General features: G+C 38.5%; 1 protein-coding gene across 2 annotated transcripts; it reads right to left on the minus strand.

Moving 5' to 3' along the window:
• Nucleotides 1–6,629: 6,629 nt before the first annotated feature.
• LOC149844880 (syntaxin-43-like) lies at nt 6,630–19,413 on the minus strand. 2 transcript variants are annotated; one of them, XM_089997377.1, is made up of 8 exons: nt 18,699–19,413; nt 8,876–9,146; nt 8,307–8,396; nt 8,085–8,162; nt 7,511–7,588; nt 7,362–7,427; nt 7,199–7,279; nt 6,630–7,122 (listed from the first exon to the last, which is right to left on the minus strand). In XM_089997377.1, the coding sequence occupies exons 1-8, from the start codon at nt 18,881–18,883 to the stop codon at nt 7,015–7,017; spliced, it is 957 nt and encodes a 318-aa protein (XP_089853503.1). In that variant the 5' UTR covers nt 18,884–19,413; the 3' UTR covers nt 6,630–7,014. The 2 variants fall into 2 exon arrangements, with proteins under 2 accessions (XP_089853503.1, XP_089853504.1); XM_089997378.1 differs by having other exon boundaries at nt 8,876–9,143; nt 18,699–19,006.
• Between the last annotated feature and the right edge of the window lie 1,839 nt (nt 19,414–21,252).

The following is a 21,252-nucleotide window of genomic DNA, read 5'->3' on the forward strand; positions in this document are numbered from 1 at the left end:
CCAATGAAGACTTCCACAAAATTAAAATACCCCCATCATGGTTAACAACCGCTTTAGAACAGAAACTCGCACCCCTCCACAGCTCTTAAATCGAAGCAATAAAAACCTCTTTCATCTTTGTTTCACAAATAACAATCACATTCAAATTTTCCTGTCTAATCCAATTGGACAAGAATAAGCGTTTAGTTGGGCAGTTTAGGCCTCGAATATTCCAGCAAGCCATCTTCATTGGACACAATCTAGAATAATCTGAGGTCTGCGTGTCCGGGGTGAACGACGCGATGAAACAACATCTCTCCTTTGCACTCGAGATATAGTCATGTTGGCAGCCCTTCTATTTTGCGTAGATCCCAAACTAGAGGGCGTTGGATACCCATCATACGGAGAAGGATGACTAACTGATGAAATTACAGTTGTAGCACGGACCGTAAGATTCTTCGAGATTTTCTGGAGTTGTGATTCTGATAAATCGATACCCAGTAGTTGTGCTGCCTCCGTAACATCAAAGCCCATCACTTGAGAAAGCAATCGGCCATCATCCCCCTTTTCCCGTAAGGATTCTCCTTCATTGATTTGGTGCATAATGTCTATTTGCACCGCTTGAGGAGCCTCGAAAAAATTGTGTTCCCGACCCACCCCCTGCCACAAACTAAGGTGGGAGCCGTATCCGGTCGATAATGAAAAACTTTCGTTCCAAAACAAGAAGTGAGATAGGAGATGAAGGTCAAAGGAGTTTCCAAGATTATACGAAAGGGTCCCATGATGATATCTATTATGATGCCAACCGTCGGGAAAATGACATGGCATAAAATTGAGAGAGAGAGAGAGATGTACTTTTGTATGAACAAGTGAATTAATAGTAAATTTCTTCTCTTTTCTTGGTTTTTCTCTCTTGAGTTGGGTATTTTTTTTTGTTCGGTTGAATTTCTCCCTTCATTTACATGGTTTGCCATACAGCTACTCTTTTGTGCACCATAACAAACTGGTCAATCCAATTCAGGCCGTTCATTTATCTATACCTGCACTTTTCCTGGTTTGTATTGTCATAAAAATCTATAGATCAGCACTTCAAATACTTTTTCGATAACAAACTGGTCAATCCAATTCAGGCCGTTCATTTCCTGGTTTGTAACTCGATTACTTTTTCGATTGGCAATGCTGCGGTTAGGCAGACCCCTACCTGTATATTGCAAAAAGTTAGTAACAACGATTCACAAATGTACAATTATTGTTATGGAGAGGATGCCAATCTGGTGGCGTATCCTTCCAATAATTCGATCAGAAATAGTGGAAACAACATGAGCTAAACAGCCTGCCATCTCATTGCTAGCTTTGGGACAAAAATGAAACGGGCACCGTTTGAAGGAGAAAAGCTTGCAAGCAATGAGGGAGAACATGACAAGGTCGAGCGCGGCCCTTGACAACTTCGAATTAGTGCGTTAACCTCAGCAATCTTCCTGGTTAACAATTGCTGCAAACCTGTTCAACATGTAAAGGAAGGTCACCTTCCTGGTTACTTGAATCCTAAGCCTTGTGTCACCACACGTAAAGGAAGGTGTCCCTCTTTCCTTTAATCCTAAGCCTCAAATGAAGGAAGGTCAGCATAGAGAGAGACATCTCAAAAGATAATAACTTTTTTGAAAGGTAAGCTGGGGTTAGGCAGACCCCCACAAGGAGACGTGCACTGACAGCTCCTACATTTGTGTCATTAACGAAACACAAGCCTATCAAAAACATTGTCTTACAAGTTACAAGAAAATGCAAACGGTACTTTTTAGTTTTATGAAGTTAATCCGAATGCTGAATCCACCAATCTCGTAAAGGAGCTTCTTAGCTATTGTTCCTCCAAGCAAGTTATAAACCATATCTAAGTACCCTGGTTGGTTATTAAAGTTCAACATCTCCAGGGATTGCACTGTGTGTAGCCCGGTTAATTGTATAAGATATATATGCAATCAAAATATTAGTTAATAAGTTCATTTGCTTTGATCACAGTAGCGAAACTCAAGATTGACATGACATAGCTCACGGTTCATTCAGGGAGTTTTTTTTTTTAGATTTATAACCCAAAGAAACCGCACCCGCCTAAAAACTCCGAGGCTAGGACCCCTGCTCCCCTTATGTTATCAGATAGGGACCTGAATTTGTCACTTTTTTGTTTTTCTTGTGACAGGAAGAAACCATTGATAGTTTAGATTGCCGGGAGCAATTCATGTTTGTTGCCCTTCTTTTTCAGAATTTTTGGTGTAAAAACATCCTGGGGTACCACCCCCACCTGCCACCAAGGTAGGTCTCCTCCCCCTTTGCTTCAGCACTAAGGTCATGGGTGCCCCCACCCGGGGTCCAAATACAAGATGTCCAAGGAGATTCGGACAAACACATCCGGTCCAAGTCAGGTGAGCAGGACTGTGGTTGGTAGTTGCATTTATTACTTTCTCTTATATAAATACCAACAACTCATGTCTAGGGACTTGGAAGACAAATTGATAAGGGCGCTATAGCTAGCTCACCTCCCATCAAAGCTAGTCATGGCTCTCAGAGCTCTCTTCACCCTGACCATCATTGTTTTCTTCTGCATGTTGTTTAGCACTGAAGTGGTGGTTGCTGGTCGCCGCTTACTGCAGACAGAGGCACCAACAATGATGCCAGCCAGTCCTACACTGCCAGATCCCACAAATACTCTACCCTCCATTCCTCCACTGCCTTCAATCCCAGAAATCCCACCACTCCCTAAGATCCCTACAATCCCATTACTCCCTGACATTCCCAACTTAATTCCTTCAATTCCCTTCTTGTCCCCACCACCATCATAGACCATTTCTCTGGAGTTACTAGCATGGCTTAGATGGCTTGCTGGATTGGTGCTGCATATCCCGTAATAAAGTTTATATTGCTGCTACTTTAGACCATGTTTGTGCCGGATGCAATCTGATCATCTTGTAATGCTCTCAGTGAAAAAGCACGGTTATTCATTGTGATGCAGTTAGAGACTTGTTTGGAGGCGTATTAAATATTGAGCATGTTGTACGTGTTGAGCCATTGGCTTGTTGCGAAGATGCTTCATATTCTTATTGTATTGCTGGATTATTTTCTTTATGACATGATTGGTTACTGTTTGTGTACTTCCACTTTGAACCACATTCTAAAATTTTATTCAAACTAAAATATGCTAGAAAGTCTAAAATCAAGTTTCAGTAGTATCCAAGATGCAGTGCATTAAGAAGATATTTACTCCAAAGTTCAGCTATTTTATATGACAAATAGAAGTTGCAAGTCTTTTATTGAGTTGTGGTTTTGCCCTAGATCACCAACCCGATTTGATAAAGCTATGAAAGAATTGATGAATAAGAATTTGATGATATCTGACCAAACATTAACCTGGGCTGACCAAAGGGAAGAAAAATCTTATTTTATTTAGATGTGAGGAATATGTTATTCGGTCTGAGCCTTAACAGTACGAGTTTATATGCAGAGTCCTGGTAGGTTTGGTCCAATTTTATTCCACTCATCCTCTATGTCATCCCCCATCTTCATATATACCCCTTCTAATCTTATTGATGCAGGTTGTTTTGATCAAGTCTGACCTCATAGATAGATTCAGCATGGTTGCTTTAATAAGAATCGGCTCTTTGATCACACTTTGTTCATGAAAAATATGAATTTTTAAATTACAAAATTGTGTTTTCTTAGCTGTTGATTTTTGAATTGCCAAAAATTCCTGCAAACAAGTTGGATTCCAGCGATTAAGTGTTAATCTTACTCTATGGATGACGTAGATCACATCTACAGGGTCTGATTTGATCAAAATAACTTGCATCAATGAAATCCCAACGAGGGATATGAAGATAGGTATGACTTAGGGGATGGGTGGATCCAGCGCCATACGTTTGCTCACTGTGTCATGGGTAATAACAGAACCAGCGTCTGCCGAAGCATCCATTGCTGATGATGCAACACTTGCTCTCGATGTCATCGTCTGATCAGACTTTGCACTGATTGATTGGCAAACAAAATCGTTGGGGAAAATGTGTTTCTGCAATTGCTTGCACATGCTATTAGATCTACTGCGTTCAATTAGTTTGATCAACCTTTCTTGATTCCCAACCCGGAGTAGCAATTTCCATGGCTGGACTTCAGACCTTTGTAACTCAGCAAGAGTCTATAAGCACGTCTTTTGAGAAGGATCCTATACTCTTGGGTCTTTTCAGAATACACACTTATCTCCACTGCACCTTCTTTGCTTTCATTTTCCATCTCCACCGTGCGCTCTAAAAGTTCTAACAAGAATTCCTCAACTTCATTTGCCTCCTGACCTTTCTCCTCTTCATCTTTTCCATCTCCCACTTTCTTTGAGATATTCTTCACCTTCATTCTCGCCCCCTTCTTTTCACCTCTCCATTGGCCTCCACCACACCCCTGACCTTCACCTTCTTCCTCAGCATTGCCTTGTTATCCCATCCCCATCTCTTCTTCTAAATATTCTTCACCTTCTCCCTCTTCGCCATTTTCATCTCTCACCTCTGCCATATCCTCTTTCATCTCTTCAGGATATTCTTCACCGCCACCCACATTTTCTGACATCATTGCTTTTAAAATTATTTTCATTATCACATATTCTTCCTCTTCATTGTCTATACCGCCCACGATCAAATATTCTAAAGCTTTCAACTCCCATAATTGTAGTGAAGTTCTCAGCTTTGTGCACCCTTCCATGTTCAATTCCTATAGGTTTACCAGATTCCCAATAGATTCTGGCAACATTTTTACTGAAGTACACCATTCCAAACTTAATTTTTCAAGTTTCGTCAAAACCCCAAGTGAATTGGGTAGGCATCCAAGTCTAGAACAAGAATTCATGTACAACTCCTTCAAGTTCTCAAGAGACCCTATAGAATCAGGAAGCTCTTCTATATATGCTTGCTCCAGGAAGGCCGAGCTCAATAAAGCTTTTCATATTACTGATGGAATCAGGCAATGATCTTAATTAACAATTCACATTATCCCAAATTTAGAATCTCAAGTTGGGTTAAACCCCCAATCGAATGCTGCCAGACATCTAAATCTGGAGCAGAACATCACTTGCGATTCCTTCAAGTTCTCAAGAGAACCTATATAATTAGGAAAGATTTTCTCTGTTTGTTCCAGAAAGGTCGATCTCAATCAAGTTTTCAATATTTCCAATAGAATCAGGCAGTGCCCAACAATTCACAATTTTACCAAAATTAAATTCTCAGTTTTGGTCAAGCATTCAACTGAGTCAGGAAGCTCTTCAATTCCACTACAAGAGATCAAGTAATGTTATATTCTTTAGAATGCCAATAGAAGTAGGTAATGCGCTCAAGGACTCACAATCCTCCATGCTTAGTTTCTCAAGTTTGGTCAACTTTCCAATTGAATCAGGCAAGCTTCCAAGTCTACTGCACATTCTTATATCCAATTCCTCCAAATTCTCAAGGGTACCAATAGAAAGAGGAACCTCTTCGCCATTGAAGCAAATTCAAACAAGGTAGTTTAGTTGAGCTTGATAAAGTATAAGGGCGCATTTGCTACGCGTTAATTTCTCCGTCAGGGAGAAATTTATCAGAGACAAAAAGTCACTAGGGGGCATACTGACAAGAGTTAAAAACTGCAAAGTATCGTTTTTCAAAAAACTCGGTGAGAATTTGAAACTTTTTAATAAATCTCACATTTTTGGGGCAAAATCTCAGCAATAAAAAACAAATTAAAAAATATAAAAAATAATTTTTATAAGAAAATATTAATAAAAAATATTTAAAAATAAAAACACACTTTTTTCACGATAAATAGTTGTTTGAAACATAAATATCATGTTTAAATTGTGGTATTTATGTTTTTATCATAAATCTCACGATATTTTGAAAATCTCACGAGAAACAGACGTTTTAAACTTTAGGGCAATTTCTCACGATATTTTCATAAATCTCACGATATTTGTCACTATGCAAGGGGGTGTTGGGGCCAGCAACTTTTTGAGGAGAGTTCCTCCTACAAAAAGCAGAAAACCGATGAAAAGAATCACATGTGGGTCCCACCAAAAGACCAAGATATTTTCTTGGAAAAAAAACTTACCGCGCCGTCAAACGAACCCTAAGAAACTGCCAACCCTAGAAATTGAGGGTAGGAAAATCATGACGAGCATGGGGATTCTTTTGGTGCTACAAGTCTTCAATAGGGCAAGGGGGTAACTTCATCCCCCCTTTTTTTTTTCTTAGCAAAGCTGTGGTGCCAACGGGATTCAAACCCAAATACCGCTTGGCCATCAAGCTAGAGTGCTTTTACCATCATCAGTTGCATTCCAACCCTAGACCTTGCATGTGTTTTCGCTTCTATGAACAGTGTTTAGGAAAGCCAACTTGCTTCACCGTGCTATGGGAATTACCCAAACAAGGTCTTCCAGAAGTATCCAAAGCTCATCTGCTGGAGACAGACAAAGACATAACCCACAGCAGATACAGTGAGCAGCATCGCCATAATTGCTTACATAATCTAGAGAAGATTCAATAAACAAGGAAATGAAGGCACGATGGTCATTGTCAACTCTGGGCTACATCCGTCTCACACCAACCAAGAGAGAGAAAAAATAAATACACGTTCTTGTTCAGTCGTGAAACAGAAACTCATGGATGCCTTTATTGCAGATGAAGTGACTGAAAAATGAATTATGCTATAAAAAGAAGCTCACTCTGGAAGGGTACAGTCGAAGATGCCAAGTGTGGACAAATCTCCAAATCTCTGGGAATTCGACAACCCCCACCTTAATCCCTCAAACAATAGGAGGCAATTCAACAAAATCCCTGAATCTTGTCACAGCTTGCCTTGTGCCATTTGCTACATTTACCGTGTTACCAAACGTGGAGTGTTGTAAATATCCAATACTCCATATTGCATTATTCGGACCAAACCACTGCAATGAGCTTGCACACATGTAAGAAGCTGCAAGCGAGGACTTGATTGACATAAATCTAAAAAAAGGATAAAACGAAATCTCTTGGATCACAAGAATATGGTTTTGAGAATTAGCAAGAGCAGCATCACAAAGCACATAATCACAAGAACTGTAGCACACATAACCATGCCTCCCTTTCTCTGTGTTCTTTCAGCCTGTGATAGAAAGGATGTTACATTTAAATGTGGGCAAATATGACAGCAAAAGAAGACATAAAATATGGAATTGTACCTTCTGCAATTGTTTTAGCCCCTCATCAACTGTGGCTGCAACGTTTTGGATGTTGTAATCAATCCGATCCACAATAGTTCCCTTCTCAATGAAAATAAATTTAGTCTCAGAAATCAGGGAAATGAAATCATGAGTTCAAAAAGGGAAATTTATAGATTTCTACCTGATCTATTACTAGGACAGAAAGATCTTTCATTATCTGAGCAAGCTCATTTACTGATTGCACCACCTACAATATTGCAGGTCAGAGGAGTTAGATCATAAAAAATTCATTGATGTGGTTGTAATATTAAAAAAGGTTGCATGTCAAACCTGAGAAATTTCCCTTTCCCTTTCAATAGTGAAAACCTCGCTTCTCTTCAGGGCAGACATCTGGTGTTCGTCAAAACCCTATCATATCAAGGCAACCCAAGAGATTGAGTTTCAACAACAGAGTTTGCCATAATTACTGTCACAAACAAATAAAAGATAAGCTCAGAGAAACCGCTCAATTTCAAACACACATAATATACTGAAGGTTTGTTGTTTTTATCCTCAGGAAAATAATGAAATTGTCAAAATGCCACCATGCGAATATGCACATGCTTGTAACAAAAACTGCAAGCATGTTTATTTACTTGTGTCCAATTTGTAGGTATGCCCATATAGTTCTAGTGGTCTATAACAAGCAAAATATCATGAATAAAAGATCAGATACCACATATACCTTTCGCCACCTTTTTCAAATAAACTCAACTACCAAAAACTTTAAAATTCTATGCAGTTAAATTGTTTTCTTAAGACTATGTAACCATTGATAACCAGAGCACATAACAATCAATCAAAAGTACATTTTTTCTCAATAACCATATGCTTTTAAACACACATCGCTTAGAAAATAACATACCATATCAAAAAAGTCATCATCTTTCACTTTAGATGTGCTGTCATTCAGATTGATCTCCAAGTCAACCTGATCCTTTCCCTTCATAGCAGCAAACCAATAAAGAAACCAGTAAGTGTTTGGAAAGATAAAAGCCATACAGCATGATTAAGTTTCATGTACCTAAGTTTGAACAAGTCTAGTTGTTCTCCAATAACAAACAAGAGAAGAAAGGGCAATGCAAACCTCTTTTTGCTGTTGAAGGCGTTTTAAATACAAAGATTGTTTCTTCCGAAATTCCATTGAGAGCTTCTGAAGATCAGTTGCAAGAGAACGCTGCAAAAGAGTAAATGAGATTTATCTCCATCGGATGGATATAGCAAAAAGGATAGAAGCTTATATTTATGCAACTCAGAGCTTGGACCACTATAATCATTCACATTTGTCCTTGCTCACATGAGATAAACAGGTGGTGCAGAGAGTAGAATAAAATTAGTTCCCAAATTGAGAAAAGGACCAAAGCCTGCTTCACATTTCCAATATGTTTTAAGGTACAGGACCACACAGCTACCCTTGTTATGGAAGTAAATTCTATCTACTTCAGTGTCAAAAAAGGCCCGGATGATCCACATCTCTCTCTCTCTCTCTCTCTCTCTCTCTCTCTCTCTCTATATATATATATATATATATATATATATATATATATATATATATATATATATATATACACGTGTGTGCATGTGTGTGGAAAAGAAAAATGCAGAAAAACCATTCATCCATCACATCATAGTTACCCATTATACAAATTTCTTTACCTGCACATTTTTGCACACATTAGAATCTTCTGAATGTCCATTAGCAGATAGCTTTTGTAAATTCCGCTCAGATATTTTCAGTAAGCGTGTAATCTCTTGTGTAAGAGCCTCAATCACATGCTGGTGATTGTTGTTGAAAACATCAAGTAGAGCACCTTCATGAGCCTTAACCAATTCAACAACTTTTTGTTTTGCACGTTGCATGTCTGTGGTTATTTTTTCTGAAACATCCACCCAAGCTGGAGGTAGCCCCACAGTAACTGTACCTCTACTGCAGCAGCCAATAAAATCATTTGTGGTCAAAAGATATGACACTTCATGGAACAACACAGGTGATGAAAACCAAAAGCTAAGATATCATGTTGGCCAGCAATTAGCAGATGCAGAACAACAATTATGCAGCAGACTAATTTGCAATATCTATCAGATATCCATATTATGATTGGCTTTAGTTGATGTTAGATTTGACTCACCCAATGTTACAATCAGCTCAGGTCAATCAGTTTCTCAAAAAAATCCTCTGAATAAAATCGAACTGTTTGTGAATCAGTACTTTTTCACCATATGATTGTTAAGTTGTACAATATGTATATAGTTATTTCTTGTTAAACTGCTCTTGTTTTTTTACTCTCTTTTACAGGTTCTTCAAATATTTGTGGGATGAATGATTCTAAAGACATTTCGAGAGTATCAAAGATTGATGATATTGAAGATCCTTTATATAATAAAGCATATGATTGAGCACCTCTTGAAGAAGCGCTAAATGGACAAACTTGATAAAGTCTACGAAGACATCTTGTATAATGGGTTTCTTTTTTTTAATTTCAAACTGACAGTGAGACACCGTAAGTTTGAGGGGGGGTGTTAAGATTAATGTAATATATGTATATATATACGTATATATATATATATATTGTTTAATATATATTATAATATAATATATATATATAATGATATATATTATATATATTTTTAATATATATATATGGGAGAAGTCAAACTAGCTTTGACTTACTCCCAACGGCTAGAACTCTAGCCATTTGGGAGTTAGTCAAACCAAAGTTACCGGAAGCGCCTAGGCGTATGTGGAAGCGTGCTTCCTCGATACGCGCTTTCGAAACGCGTGGGGAAGCGTCCCCCTAAGCGCGCTTCCCCCTCGCTTCCCCATTTTTTTAATTTTTTTTGCTTCCCCCTCGCTTCCGGTTCGCTTCATAGGTCGCTTCCGGTTCGCTTCCTAGGTTGCTTCCGAGACGGTTCATAATTTTCTTCTAAGTGGTCCCACGCTTTCCCGCTTCCTAAATTTTTTAAAGTGCCTCGCTTCCCACTCCCGCTTCCCGTATCGCTTCCCGCTCCCGCTTCCTCGACTGGTAACTCTGAGTCGAACTAGTTTAAGTTGCTCCCAACGGCTAGAATTCTAGTCATTGGGAGCTCTCTCTCCCATTTGAGAGCTTTCCCCCTCTTTTCTTCTTCTCTTTTCTTCTCTGTAAATATGGGAGGGAGTGTGCCTTTGTAAAGTGAGAGCGTGATGGGTAGTATTAGGGTTTTTCATTATTTTTCGTTGAGTGTATTGTAGTGAGACTTCAATGTAATTTTATTTTGTATTTCTTTTAATGTCCATTATGAATAAAAGTATTTATTTACATTTTGATATGTGTCTTTTAAATGTATAATGTTTTGATTCTTGGAGACCATAATGAAGCGCATTGACATCCGTGCCATTTCATTAGAGGCACTTCATACCACTCATGTCAACTTTGAATGCTCTTGACATAATAATCTTCCCATCAATAAATCTACCATTCTAACAAACAGATGCATGAGTCCCATCAAACTTCACCAGGACAAGCTGAATACCTTCTCCTTTCTTTAAAAGCACTGATTATAATAAAACTCACCAAACAGTTCACCAACTTACAGTCCAAGCCCAAAAACATACCATAAATCTCAAAATACTCTATTAAAGGCAGTCAAAACACTCCCAATCTTTTCCAATAAGAAAAGTGATCTGACCGAAACAAAGTTAAGGCAGCCAAACTCAAAAAAACAGCCAGAATACCAAGAATTCTCAAATCTAGACAGATGCACAGGTCAAAACCAGAAAATATTCAAAATTTCATAAAAAATCCAATACATCTCCAATCACAACGATTCTTGATTTCCTAGACTCCTAAATTTAAGCTCTATCAAATCCCTATCTTACTCGAAGTAATCTCCAACAATTGTGCGGACGCCATCTTCTTGGCATGCAAAACGAAGTAGGGTCAGATTGATTGAAAATGGAGTTTCTCCCTTTCTTTATCCTCCAAATGACTAAAGCAAACCTTCCTCTTAGTTCTGATATAACTGATACCATATACAAACTCATAGCTTCATAGATGCATTCATGGCGAGTATGCACAAAAGAGGAAGAAACTTCATTAGCCCACAAAATGAATAGAATACAACCATAAAAAGGGACATCCATTCAACCTTACTATAGTACAAAAATAGTTGAATTTAACCTACTTGAAAATGTTCTGAAGTACTCCTAGAAAGAATGGCATATACACACATGTACATAGAAGGGGAATCACATAAATGGTAATATACATATGATACACAATTCTTAACAAGCCACAGAGGCACAAGTCTACTGCTTAGGAGCACCTAGGTGCCTAGGCAAGTTCCTAGGTTGGGGGAGGGCCACGAAGGTTGGTATTTTGCATTTGTTTTTATAATATTTGAAGCGTTATAATAATGTTTTGTTTGAGTTTTTTGAAATATTTAAGTTTTTCAGTGTCTTTTTTATTTTTTATATTTTTATTTTAAATAATTTTCTTGTTTTGTGTCTCTAGGTGATGCAGATAAACAAATATTTGTTTAGATGAAATTGATTGTTAGAAATGTAATTATATTTTAATTGTTTAGATTCATTCATGAATTTTTTTCAAGTTTTAGTTGTTTAGCTTCATAAACTATGTTAAATATATATTTATATTATTTTTAAGAATTTATTATAATTGCTTAATTGTTTAATTTATTTATTTTTTGTCTAGACCAGAGTTATCGAAAGCTTCTTAGATAGGTGGGAAGCTCACTTCCTAAAAACTTGCTTCAAAAACCTGGTACTCCTCGCTTCCGAAACTTGATGAGAGTCTCAATTCTCCCACGCTTCTCCTATGCTTTCCACGCGCTTCATCTATTCTTCTTATATGTTCCCTCACTCTACTTTTCATATTTTTATGTGTTTTCTCTTACACTTCTCACTCACTTCCATGTGTTTTCTCTAAATTGGCAATCATCATTTTTAGATTTTTGTTAAAAAAATAATTTTTATACTAAAAATCATGAAATTTAAGAATAGTCACTTTTATTTTAGTTTTTATTTGTGTTTCATTTCGACTCACTCAATTCATATATTGTTATTTTTTATTCATCGCTTCCCTCTTCCTATACATTTTAAAATGCATTGCTTCTCGCTTCTGCTTCTCATATCGTTTTCCGCTTTCACTTCCTAGTTTGGCAACCTTGGTCTAGACTACGACGACTAGTCCCGCCTAGGCACTGACAAGGCCTTTTAGAGGGCTGAAGCTTAGGCGCCGAATAGCGCTCTTGACTACTTAAGGATCATCGTAAATGTAAATATCAAGAACTGCAAGAACTCCGCCATGCCAGATAAATATTGTAGTACACTAATAACACTTTAATATAGATTACAAATATTATAGTACACTAATAACACTTTTATATAGCTTAAGATGAAATAGCAATTGTCCTTCCCATTCTAATAGATATGGATGCACAGTAGTAGGTACCCAAGTGGATTTAATAACCTTCATACCTAATCTTTGAAGTAGATCTCATGCATATTTTGTTGGAACAATACTAAACTGTTCATTGTACTACCCATGTCTATTCTCTAGAAATATCTTGAGGATCCAAGCTCCTTCATATGAAATCTTTTATGAAGGAATTTCTTGACTTCTGTTATTCAAAAATCTGATGGTTATACATGAATCCTTTTCAAACACAAAGAAAGTGTAGGCAACCAGTCTGAGACAAAATCCATGCTCTCCAACTGCATTACAAAAGCTTTTAAACTATGAGTCTGAGGATTGCTTCAGACCATAAGTTGTCCTTTTAATCCTACAAACTTCAATTCCCTTCTTTACAACCAAGTGCTACATATATACCTCATCATGAAGATTTCCATGCAAGAATGCATTTTAAATAAGTTCTTAAATGTTTCATTATTTCTTGTAGCTAACGACAAAACAAGTACCCATGTTAACAATTTAACCTAAGGTTTCATCGTGATCTAGGTCATATGTTTGGGTATAGCATTCAGTCAGTAAGTTCATTTTTTCTTTGTTTTTTAGAGAATAAAGGGGAATTCATTATCCAACTTAGATTAGGGAGTACTGGTTGTGTGTAGAGGATGATGCTAGCATCTGTACAGCTGACATCAGCGATCATATGGAGGACCTCAGCATGATGACATCACCCCTACCTAAACCGTTTTTGACAAATAGAAGGTTCTGCAATGTAGATCTAAGATAGGCTTATGCTTCTTTTTATTGTTCAAGAAAAGAACCTTAAAAATGAGAAGAAAAAGGTAAAAATGAATTGAGAAAATGAGGGATTAAGATGATTTTTAAAGACCTAAAATGAGCTTTAGTCCATGTTAGAAAGGAAAAGGAGAGATTTATGGAAAAAGATAGGAAAAGAAATATGATAGGAAGAAGTCTCGGGTAAGAGAATGAGAGAAAGAGACAGTGTAAGGATGATAGAATGAAGAGATCCAAAACCTGACCAAGATATAGTATGAAGAATACCTTGGGTCAATTGTCCAGATCGAACCACCTCATTGGATTCGATATTGCTTTGATACCATGTAAAAAAAGAGAAGATATGAGGAGGAAGAGGAGAGAAGAGAAGAGAAGAGAGGAAAAGGAGAATTAGAGCAATAACCATTCAGCCTAATAGGAGGGGCTGGGCATCCTCTATTATACTCATACGTCTCAAATTAAAAAAATGCCCTTAATTAACAATATGAGGATAATACCCCAAATAATGGATAAATATTACAAGCATGTCACTATGTAGATATACAAATCTGCAACTGAATGGCTGGTCTAACAGGTGTTAGACAGTTCATGAATTTCAAATGTATCATTTGGCTAGATCTCCAAGACCACATGTTCCAAAACAAAATGAAAAAGGGAAAAATTTGTGCAGGTCCCCAACTGCTGGATCCTCCCAATAAGTGAGTCACAATCCACATTGTCTTGTCACACTTTTGGTTCAGCTTCAAATGTCGTTCCACCATGAATACATTTCCAACTTGCTCTCATTATCTCTCTAGGTGTGGGTGTTTATGGAGAGAGGTGCCAATCTATGTTCTCTACTAAGTGACCTATTTAATGTGTATGAGACAGAATCTTCACTCTCTTTTATCTGCAGCTTCCCCCATCAATTAGAATCGAAGAAACCAATTTCTGCTCCTAAAGAAGATTCATCTTAATCATGTGATTAAGCAATTATTGGTATCTGCCATATGAAGTACATTTCCTCTTTGATTTTTTCTAGAAGGATAGAATTGTCCTCTCTTCGCTCCTATCATATGTCTCCCTTCCAGTACGTCTTCAATGGATTATTCTATTCTGGCTAGATCTCCTCCCGAAATGGTGGAGCAGCTAATTCCAGTAAAGAGCCCTTATATTGAAACATTCACATGCTCTGATCAACTTGTCAGAACAAACTCAAAAATGTTTTTCATATTTTTATGCTTCTTAAACTGGCTATATATATAGATATATATAGAGAGAGAAGGTGGTAGCTGCTAACCATCGTGTTATGGGAAAGGGGAGCTAAAGGCTGGCTTGAATGTTGCTTACTCTATCGAAAGCCGGTTGCAGTTACCTGGACTAGATTAAAACTCTCAAATATTCCAATGTATTAAGAACTTTAGGACCTGTGACCAGTGTTGTGAGAGGCGTATGCCTCAATACCTGAAGCGTACGCCTCAGAGGCGAAGCGCACGCTCAAGGTATTGAGGCGTTTCAGGCTTGAAACGCACGCTTCACTCATGTGAAGCGCACGCCTCAAGTCGAAACGCGCTTCGCTTCTGAGGTGTGCGCATCATGTTGAATGTCGTCTCCGATTCTCGATTCTGTTTCGAAAGAGATCAGAAGAGGTGAAATTGTTGCAGTGAGGAAGCAATGGCGTTGTAGACGATGCTCGTTCCGCTCGCGCCCAGGATGTAGGCCGAAGCCTTGAGCAGCCGCTCCAGCTCCAGCTCCGGCGGCTCGACGTCCACCAACACCAGGCGTCCCGGTTCCTGATCCCGCGGCTCTTCCTCCGATTTCGAGACGGAGCTCGAGCTATCCGAGACGCCGTCGTCGTCGTCGCCTCTCCCTTTCCGGCTGGCTCGCAGGCACGACCATCTCCCGGCGTCTTCATTCTTCTTCCGGTCTCCAGAAATTTCTGCCACAGCCGCTGCATCGGCCTTCTTTCTCTTCACCTGGTACCGGTAAATGAAGACCATAGACACGAGGCTCAAAGCCGCGAAGTTTCCGACGACGATTCCGGCGATAGTTCCGGGAGTCAGCGTCTCTCCTCTGTTGCGGCTTCTCCGGCTGAGGGCTCCCGTTCTCCGTCGACTGCTCCGGCAGGCTCTCAGGTATGGCCGTGATCGCCGGCGGCGACGTCGTGGTGTTCGGCGGCGGGTTGGAGAGAGTCGTCGGGACGCTGCAGAGGCTCTCACATTTGTTTCTAATTTTAATGACATGACCTCTTTATTCTAATCCGTTAAAGAGAGGACCTCTCTTAACCGATTCAAATATTTTCATAGTTAATGCAAAGTGTCATGTAACACTTTGTTTATTGAAAGATATATGATACACAAATGCCCAAATAATTTTAAAATGACATTCTTAAGACACATGATAACAATGTCAATTAAAAGAACTTAAAAAGAGTCCAATTTTTGGCCCTTGATGCCCTTGCTTCTGCTTTATAATATTTAGGAAAATCCAGAGCCTACCGGATCTGGTACAGGTCGAGACCAGATCTATTACTCAACGAGAGGAAGTGCAGCGAGGGAGCGGTGGTGAAATTGTCTACCGGTTTATTTACGTGCTTCAAAGAAGAAATTGTCTATTTATTTTTTTACTTATCTTTTTTGGAGTTGTTGGATCGCTTGGCCGGAGGGTTGCCGGCAGTGGAGCACTTGCGCTTGAGGGTGGAGTTCCAGTGGTTCTTGATGGATTTGGAACTTAATTGATCTTGTGAGGACACAATTTATTTTATACTGTCATTTATTATTTATTATTAGTTTTTATTTAAAATTTTCATTATTTTATTAATATTATATATTTTATTATTTTGATCATGAAGCTTACGCTTCAACGCCTCGAGGCTTATGCCTCGCTTCATAACAGGCTCAACGCCTCGCTTCGCCTCATCGCATTTAACAACCTTGCCTGTGACCCCCTTCACTATAGTCATTCAAGTTAGAACAAGTCTACCATTATTCCATTAAAGTCTATATCATAATGGAAGCTATGAAAAACCATCCTCATATTTGTTTGGAATGGTGTTAGTAGATACAGCAACTCTTCCTCTAACACCTTTTCTTCCTAGAGTCCAATTCGGACACATTCATTAATCTGATGACACATCCATTAATCCTAGAGTCCAAACTCTACTAACGTTATAAAGATTCTTCTAATTCATTCCTATTGCTGAGCTAGTACATACCACTAGAAGATAAATATTCAACCCTTTTCTACCTTTCCAAGCAAAATTGCAATAGCTAATAATAACCCCATATTCTTGATCTAGCTAGTTTAGCAGTTTCTTGCATTGGATAAATGGATTCTGATGGGCAAGAGTATTCTGGAAAAATCTCGGTGTTTTTCAAGTTGTAGAATATACCAATCTAGAAGCATCACCCCTATTGCTTGCTATCAAACCCAATGCAGTATCTTGGTTTGATTCTTCCAGTTTGTTCACTACACCTGTCTCTAGTGTTTCCTTCAACTGCATTGCTGTATGTTCAACAACTATCTCCCTGTTAATAATGTCAGTAATTCCATCGTTCAAAATGCTAAACTTGTTGGAACCATAAAGATCTTTGATCTCCTCTTTTTGATAGGATTTGATGAACTTCAATTGCTTTAGTTATTATTTTCCACCATAAGCTTTTCCAAAAATTTAGCACAACTTGCATGTTGACATAGACTGATCCTATGGTTGCCAAAGTGGGGAAGCAGAAGTGAGAGGCAAGGGTTTTTTAGGTTCACGTGTATCAGGAAGCATTTATTACTAGAAATCATTTAAGAAGTGCTTTCAAAAAATTTCTTAGAATTAGAAAGCAAAAAGAAAAAGAAACAAATTGTCATACCATGAGATAGTAAGTCCAGTATAGTATGGGGCACAAAAAAAGTTTAACTAAAACTCATCAAAATTGTATCAGCTTTAGCTTTGCCCAACCGCACAAGTGACAAAATAAAAGCAAGGCCCATGCCATCTCATAATCCCATTGCGTGCATATATCTGCACATACCTGCATTCCCAAAATTTACAGCTGGGCTTTGTTGGGGCATATAATCTTGATCTTCAAAAAACAATATTTGGCAACTAAGCCTATATCACCTTTTGTCTCTTTTCGTACTTCAACAGAGATGATGGTGATGGTTGGTACTGACTCAACTAGGATGGAAATAAAAAAAAAAAGGAATATCTTTGTCAGTAAGGAGCCTTCATTATCATCCTTTACATTTAATGATTTGAGCACACCATGATTCTGCTAGCAATCCACAGAAAGCAATTATTTTGTCCCAACAACTTATACATGAATTGCAGAATAAATATTCAATGACTCTCACAAACAGATCAGACAATTGACAACTACCAATATCAAATAATCAAGGTATTCACCACACCACTGGCTCATGTCCCGTGATGTCCAACTCACCATAAAGGAAGATAGCTATGTTTAGGGCAATTGATAGCTGTCATCAATTTTAAAAGCAGTTGCCAAGAGGAAGAACAGAAATTCAGAACACTCTTAGTTGCATGTTTCAGCTGATGTCAGCATTTCTCAGCAGATGATAAATGAACACATATTGCAATTAATGGTTAAAGATCGTATGAGAATCGAGTAAGCTACATAATTGCTCAGATGCCCGAATCATTCAAACTCATCATCTTTGACCGATTTCAAGAATGGGCACGGTCTCTGATTGTCCAGCCATAACTCGGATAGGTGAAGAGATGACACAGAACCATTGAAAATCAAGGTGTTTCACATGCCAACAAAATAAGGAAAGGGCAAGCTCCAAATCCAAAAAATATAAAAGTATTCTGTAAAAACTCTGCCGTCGCCATAGATGACCTAACAAACCATAACTTCTGTTTTTTGCCTTTAACTTGAAACATGGATAAAATTGATGATTTATTCATCGAAAAACAAATGCTCTGCTTATCGAAAACAAAAATGCTCTATTACTCTTTCGTTGGATCTTCCACAAGTATACGAAGAACAAGACTGTCAGAATGAGCCCCATAGGAAAGAATTAAGTTGCCATGACGGATGCCAAGATTCCATGGTTAAAATACAAGCAACATACACTGATTTACTAGATCTTCATCTTCCAAATGATAAATCCTTATTACCCTCTTATGGATTTTCACATCCAAATTTCAGATAATCACGATTATAATTCTCTAGCACCAGGAAACTAAATGAAACGGGATCACCCACAAAAGGAAAAGCAAGCCTAATTTCGATATGGGCAATGAAATTAAAAGGAAAATTAAAATGAATCTGGAAACTAACCTCGAATTCCCAGGATCTTCGGTGCTGAGAGGTGTATAAGGCCGCCCCTGATGCAAAAGCGAAGCGCTCACCATCTCAATCACTGGACCACCTGAAGGAGAATAAGACGGGCTCGAGTGGATTCGAGCATTTCGGAGACCATCCCTATACTGTTTGTACTGCTGCGTTCTATTCCTCGTTGCCATCAGGGCCCGTTAGGAAACACGGAAACCCTTGAATTCGGAGGCGTTTGATGGTGGTGACGACCAAAATTACCAAATCATCCGAGACGAACTCAACGTAACTCCATAATTCCCACGACGTGAGCAAGAAAACCCCCGAAAACCACATACCAGCGTCGATCTTGTTCCATTTCGGCACAAACCCACAAGCAAAACCCCACGAACACCCAGATCGAAACCGACCCAATTTCCAACTCCCCAGATGCCAGAAAACGAATTAAACCCCAAAAAAGTCAGAGAAAAGCCAAATTCAAACGCTAGGTTTCGAAATTTCCATCATCCACTCATATGCAAACTCTGATTTGGGTACCAACAACGAAGAAATCAAGAAAGAAATGATGCATAATCAACACAGTCGGTGGAAGGAATGAAGAATCGACGCGAGTACTCGCCGATGCGTTACGAGCAAGACTGGAACGCTCGAAGAACCCGGAAAATGGGAGGATCGGGGGATTCGAATCTGAGTATTCGTGAGTACCTTTCGCTTCGCACGTAAAAAGGCGGTTTTCTTCTGCAAATAAAACTAGGGGAACGATTTTCCATATGCTTTTAGCGCAAGTTTGGCAGGAAGGATCGATTTTCATATGTATGAGTGAATACCCTGTGGAAATGTGAAATTAGTTTCTTATGTTAGTTTTAATATGTAACACGGGACATGATTCAATTTGCCATGTTTGTTTTCATAGCCCGGATTGTTAAAATCCAACTAATTCGGAACTCCAAACGTTCTATAGATTAGATATAATATTACATCGACACCCCAAACAAGTTGGATCTTAATTAGGGATGCAAACAGATCTTATCCGGATCAGCTAAATACATAGGAAAGTTGGATCCAGATCGGGTTGGAACAGCCAAAAATCCTAAAAGTGGAATACTAGATCCGGTCTCTCTGCATACCTAATAATATTATTTTTAATTTTTTTACAATAAGATCCAAATCCAAATGTATCTGGATCCAGATGTGCTAATCCGTGATGCTACCAATCACTTCATGCAATCTCATGTTACAGAAGAACATATTCATACCTGAAAAGTTTTGACATTGTTCTCCATCACGAGGATGCTTCATGCATAAAATTAGCAAAATGAAAAGCCAGGCAAAGGAAAACAACATCATGTTTAGGAAACACAGAGATACTGCATAATAGATGTTGACCTAGAACTGTGTATATTGTTCAACCCATGTGGACTTTGTTGGTTCAAACAAAACAAGCCCTTTTAAAATCTTACAAGCTTCAATACTCCCCCAATTGAACCACCCTTCCATCGAGACTGTTGAGAAACCTTCACCACCGACCCAGATTTCAACCTCCTGAGAAAGAGAGATCAAAACACCATCCAAAAGCAGCCTCTGGTAGGTAATATAAGGTAAAAGATTTTGACTTAACAGAATACACTATGTCTGGTCATGTAACTGTCAAATATATTAGTCGACCTACCAATCTTCGATATTATGACGGATCATCAAATAACTCCCCTTCACCAGATGTGAGTCAGAGTTTTTGATCCATGGGAAAATCACTTAGGGCAGCTCCAAGAAGTCCTGAACCAGATAAAATATCTAAGGTATATTTCCTTTGGCTTAGAAATATCCCTTTTGGTGACTTGGCAACTTCAATACCTAGGAAATATTTTAGAGGGCCCAAATCTTTAATATGAAATTGTGCATGCAGAAAAGACTTCAAAGAAAGAATATCTGGGTCATAATTCCCTACAATAATAATATTGTAGACATATACAAGTACTGCCGTGATTCAAGAATTACATTTCTGAGTGAAAAGGGTGTAGTCAACATTAGATTGGATAAATCCCGCAGAAAGTAAGGCATGAGTCAATTTGCTGAACCAGTTGCGTGAGGACTGCTTAAGCCCGTATAAAAACTTTTTTAGGAGACATACTTGAAGCTCTCCTTTGTGATGGATTCTATCTGGCAAATCCATATATATCTCTTTATCAAGGTCACCATGAAGAAAAGCATTGTTGACATCAAGCTGGTGTAATCGCCATTGAGAAATGGAAGCGAGAGCAAGAAGACATCGCACAGTAACTAGTTTCGCAACAGGAGCAAATGTTTTGTGAAAATCGAATCCTTCTACCTGTGTATAGCCCTTAGCCACGAGACACACTTTGTATCTTTCAATGGAACCATATGCACGTCGTTTGATTTTGAAGACCCATTTACACCCAATCAGTCTCTTATTTGGTGGCAGCGTGACCACTTCCCATGTGTGATTGTCCTCAAGAGCTTTAAGCTCTGCGATCATTGCCGCTTGCTAGTTTGGATTCTGAACAACTTCACTAAAATGGCGTAGCTCTTGGTCAGATAGAAC

Source organism: Nuphar pumila, chromosome 2 (genome assembly GCF_984573655.1).
Source record: "Nuphar pumila chromosome 2, dmNupPumi1.hap1.1, whole genome shotgun sequence".
NCBI classification, from domain to species: Eukaryota; Viridiplantae; Streptophyta; class Magnoliopsida; order Nymphaeales; family Nymphaeaceae; genus Nuphar; species Nuphar pumila.

Excerpts from the sequence above, each read along its gene's own strand:
- LOC149844880 (XM_089997377.1), bottom strand. The coding sequence starts at position 18,883 with ATGGCAACGAGGAATAGAACGCAGCAGTACAAACAGTATAGGGATGGT. Across the intron at positions 9,147-18,698 it reads GAAGATCCTGGGAATTCGAG|TAGAGGTACAGTTACTGTGG; the intron begins GTTAGTTTCCAG and ends TGGCTGCTGCAG. Across the intron at positions 8,163-8,306 it reads GCCTTCAACAGCAAAAAGAG|GGAAAGGATCAGGTTGACTT; the intron begins GTTTGCATTGCC and ends GCTGCTATGAAG.